Source organism: Entelurus aequoreus, linkage group LG15 (assembly GCF_033978785.1).
Source record: "Entelurus aequoreus isolate RoL-2023_Sb linkage group LG15, RoL_Eaeq_v1.1, whole genome shotgun sequence".
Classification (NCBI taxonomy): Eukaryota; Metazoa; Chordata; class Actinopteri; order Syngnathiformes; family Syngnathidae; genus Entelurus; species Entelurus aequoreus.
In genome coordinates, this window is record NC_084745.1 from 25,898,270 (window position 1) to 25,902,044 (window position 3,775).

A 3,775-nucleotide genomic window follows, 5' to 3' on the forward strand; every position below is an offset into this window, starting at 1 on the left:
AATGGAAAAAAATAGCTAAATCAACTAAAAATATCAACAGTAGTATTGGCTGCCAGATGAGACCAAACCAATCAGTATCGTGGCCACGATTGGCTCAGCCTCAGGAAGCATTATTATATTGGATTAAAAGAGGTGACGAAAGGGTGTTATTTCATGTCCAGAGAGCTCTCATAATGTTTAAAAAAACATGTTCAGAAAGTCGCTCACATTTTTTTTATGCTCTAGCTATGAATATATGCCATTTATAATAAATAATTCCCACTTTGCGGAAAAACATTTAACACAATCAGGCCCGGAACCAATTAACAACGATAAATGAGGGATTACTGTAAATTGACTAATACAAAAAACAAATACATTTTCCCCATAAAAAATAATGTTAAATTATAAGACTTACAAAATATGAATGATGCGGATAAATACATATTTAACATCACTTTTACCGTTATTAAAGATTCTTGTTGTTAAAACCGGCAATGAGCGTAAAGGTAGACGGGGCAGGGCGGTGCCACCTTCGTTAAATCACGTTACTCGCGTTCTTTATCAAAGTGCTGGCACTCACAACTTCTTTTGGCCCTATTGTGGCTTATTTTACAGTCGTACTTGATACACAAAGCACAGAGTCCCCAACATGTGGGATTCTCTGTTTGGGCACGGACTAGTTTGTTACACTTGGCTGTGCGATAACTGCAAGGATACAGAGGCACCACCTAAAAAATGACCTGTCTATTTCAGATTTTTTGTGTTGTCAGAATGATAACATGTTGATTATTTAACAATACATGCCAGTGGTGCCTCTTTTTCACCTTGTCTCTTGATCTGCCTGTTACTAAAGCGTGTAGTTTTTTGTTTGCACACCTCTAACCCGTCCTGTGCACTTTTCTCTCCATTCTCCCCCTGTCATTGCGTCACACAGCCAGCCCGCCGTGGCCTAATTAAAGCCATATTGAGAAAGATCCAGCCCCCCTCGTCCACTCACTGGTATGCAAGTGAGCAGCGACGTCTGCTTCTGGAGACTTTTACCTTGGTTAATTTCTAACTTGTGTTACTCTTCCAGCTGCAGACAGCAGAATGGCTGAACTCAAGGTAAGGAGGCATTTGTTTTATCCGCTTTTCTTCAAAAATAATTGTCTGGTATTTAAACAGCAAGGTAAATGTTTCAGCTTGATGTTTCATGCTGTGGTAATTAGGGAATGCATGATGATCCAATTGTTATATTTGTGTCCCAAATATGTAAAGTTATGTTTAGCTGACAGATAGGCGGTGTCGCTCCTGAGCCAATCAGGATGCAGCATTCAGCAGCTGCCCAGATGTGAGCTCAGGACGTGAACCAAAAGTATCAATAGTTGTCCATATCATATTTGTTCTAGAGCGTGTTTTAATAACGCAAAGTCTATGAAAAATTACAGAAAAATGAGTGTAAAGTTTCTGTAGTCGCACATATGGAACACATTTGCACACTAACGATGACTCAGCAACTATTCTCTTGTTGTAGTGGTGTCTTTTCATAAAGCACCGTATTATAAAAGGTGTAGTAATACAAAAACAAAAGATGCAGGTGCATTAGGTCTTGCTGCAACACTGAATAATAAAATAATAATAATGGATGACTGAGTTTTGTTTGATCACAAATCTAATGTGAATCCGTGTGACGACAATTAAGAAAGCAGACTTAATGACGAGCCTTGAAATTAAATTATAAGCAGCGTGAACACGGTTATTGCGCATTACAATGATGCCGCATGGTGGGTTTATTTATTCATGTTTTTTGGCGTTTTTTTTGCAGTACATGTGTGGTTTTGGGAATGACTTCTCCTCTGAAGACCCTCGCTGCCCTGCATCGCTACCAGAAGGACAGGTATACTGAAGCATTCATTTCACCCATTTTTTTCCGGACAACGCCTGAAAGCGCCGTGCTGTGTTTCTGTAGAATAATCCTCAGGTGTGCCCATATGGACTTTATGCTGAGCAGCTCTCAGGCTCCGCCTTCACCTGCCCGCGACCGGCCAATAAGAGAAGGTATCAACTTGTTCATCTTGTTATCATTTTTGTTTTAAAAATACTCTTCTGTTTGTTTCCAGCTGGTTGTATCGCATCCTCCCGTCCGTCAAACATAAGCCGTTTCGCCCCGTGCCCTGTGGGAACCTGACGGAAAACTGGAGTGAGATGGAGCCTGACCCCAACCAGGTAGCAGAAAAACACACACATTTATTCAGTTTGTTTTTGTAGTCATTTATTCAATATTTGAAAGACAAATCCCACACTGCATTAGCAATAAATGTAATCCTCACACTACTAATGCTGTAATTCATTCAATATGTGCTACCGTTTGGTTTGATAGACAATGGCTGCCATTAAAGGCACATAATCAAATTCATTTATCTTGAAATAACAGCTTGAAAAAATGTATGAGGGTGGTACATTGGCTTGTGATAGTATTTGGTTGCTGTTTTAACAGCCTGTAGTATAAGTGGACCAGCCAGAATGTTCCCTTTTGTTGCCACGGTGACCCTGAATCACTTGTGTTAGAGCAGTGGTTCTTAACCTGGGTTCGATCGAACCCTAGGGGTTCGGCGGAGGTCAAAACACACCCGACTCATCGTGTAAATACAAACTTCTCCTTATCGGCGTATTACGGATACGGCAACAGCTGACTGATTTGCAGGTGTGTAATTTGTTGTGAGTTTATGCACTGTGGTGGTTTTGTTCTTTGAACAAGGTGATGTTCATGCACGGTTCATTTTATGCACCAGTTAAAAAACATGGTAACACTTTAGTATGGGGAACATATTCACCATTAATTAGTTGCTTATTAACATGCAAATTAGTAACATATTGGCTCTTAACTAGTCATTATTAAGTACTTAATAATGCCTTATTCGGCATGGCCTTATTATAACCCTAACCCTCTAACCTTAACCCTAACCAAATAACTCTAAATTAAGTCTTTATTACTTAGAATATGTTCCCTTAGTGTCCAAATAACTCTAAATTAAGTGTTTGTTACTTAGAATATGTTCCCCATACCAAAAACATATAACTTTGTCTTGAATTTGAAAACATTTATTTATTTATTTTTCACTAAAGAAGGGTTCGGTGAATGCGCATATGAAACTGGTGGGGTTCGGTACCTCCAACAAGGTTAAGAACCACTGTGTTAGATGTTTGTAATATTGGTGCAATGGCCACCCTAGTTGTGATTAAAGGTGGACTAGCCAGCACACTCACGTTTGTCACGATGGTGACCTTAGTGGTTTGTGATATACTGTAGATCAGGGGTCGCCAACCCGTCGATTGCGATCCACCAGTCTATCTTTGGGACCCTACAGGTCGATCGCAAAAATATTAGAAAAAATGTATTGAAATTACATTAGTGACAGCCCCACCCAGAGTGTGCCCAAGCACGGCCGCACACAAACGTACATGATGTGCACAAAAATCAATGAGTTGCAACAATGCATTAAGGCTGATTGTTGCAACGCATCGGACATTTTCTAGCATCCAACATCAAACAACTCTTCCTTCAACCATGACCATCATCGCTGGCCTGCGACGGGAAGCTAACAAGCCAAATGCTAGACTCCGTGAATATCGCTCCAAAGTACGGATTTTGTGTTGATTTATTGTGCATACAAAAGTAAACATTGTCATGTGCTAAGGCAGTAATATATGATAAAACAATGCGGCAGCTAAAGAAGGACTTCCCCGTTTTCCCCCTCTTTATCGCACAGGAAAAGCCTTCCAGGTGAGCAGTTGATTTTGTTACATGCGTCAC

At 40.2% G+C, this 3,775-nt stretch overlaps 1 protein-coding gene across 1 annotated transcript in view; it reads left to right on the top strand.

Moving 5' to 3' along the window:
• Positions 1-944: 944 nt before the first annotated feature.
• The window catches only part of hgd (homogentisate 1,2-dioxygenase), a 26,195-nt gene continuing 23,364 nt past the window's right edge, over positions 945-3,775 (top strand). The window contains exons 1-4 of the mRNA XM_062021129.1: positions 945-1,086; positions 1,787-1,858; positions 1,931-2,019; positions 2,082-2,187. Of these exons, the coding sequence (XP_061877113.1) occupies positions 1,072-1,086; positions 1,787-1,858; positions 1,931-2,019; positions 2,082-2,187 (282 nt within the window). The 5' untranslated portion in view covers positions 945-1,071. The remainder of the gene's footprint in view (positions 1,087-1,786; positions 1,859-1,930; positions 2,020-2,081; positions 2,188-3,775) is intronic.